The sequence below is a fragment of the Eimeria mitis genome, genomic scaffold (genome assembly GCF_000499745.2).
Source record: "Eimeria mitis Houghton genomic scaffold, Emh_scaff2662, whole genome shotgun sequence".
Taxonomy (NCBI): domain Eukaryota; phylum Apicomplexa; class Conoidasida; order Eucoccidiorida; family Eimeriidae; genus Eimeria; species Eimeria mitis.
In genome coordinates this window covers 2,397-2,982 of record NW_013571004.1, presented here as the reverse complement: position 1 = coordinate 2,982, position 586 = coordinate 2,397, and the positions used below count along the sequence as shown (strand labels likewise).

Below are 586 nucleotides of genomic sequence, written 5' to 3'. Positions count from 1 at the left end.
ACAGCAGCAGCAGCAGCAGCAGCAGCAGCAGCAGCAGCAGCAAGGATGGCAGCAGCCAGGGAGCGTCAACTGATGCAGCAGACACAGCTGTGCCCGCATTCCTTGAGGGTTCAGCTGATCTGCTTATAGAAGGAGCAACAGAAGAACCAGCAGCAGCAACAACTGCTGCAGCACCAACAGCAGCAGCACCGCAGCAACCAGCAGCAGCAGCACAACCTGTAGCAGCAGCAGCCCCTCAAGGAGCATCCCCCATGGCTGCAGCAGCACCGCAGCAGCCACAGCCACTGCCGCAGCAGCAGCCGCCCCCGCAGCAGCAGCAGCCACAAGCTGCTGCTGCTCCTACAGCGTCTCAGCCGCCTGCTGCTACCTCCACAGAAGGAGCAGCAGCAGCAGGCCCCGCATCTGTCTTCAGCAGCAACGGCTCAGCCCCCTCTGCAGCAGCAACACAAGAAGCAACAGCAGAAACACCAACAGCAGGAGCACCACCACCACCACCACCACCAGCAGCAGCACTTCCAGTTGCTGCAGCAACTCCTCCCTCTTCAAGCAGCAACACAGCAACAGCAACATCAGCACCAGCAGCATC

General features: G+C 60.9%; 1 protein-coding gene across 1 annotated transcript in view; it reads left to right on the top strand.

Moving 5' to 3' along the window:
* Positions 1–586, top strand: part of EMH_0056990 (uncharacterized protein) — a gene marked incomplete at both ends in the record, with an annotated part of 1,308 nt that overhangs the window by 559 nt on the left and 163 nt on the right. The window contains one exon of the mRNA XM_013497418.1: positions 3–586. Within this exon, the coding sequence (XP_013352872.1) occupies positions 3–586 (584 nt within the window). The remainder of the gene's footprint in view (positions 1–2) is intronic.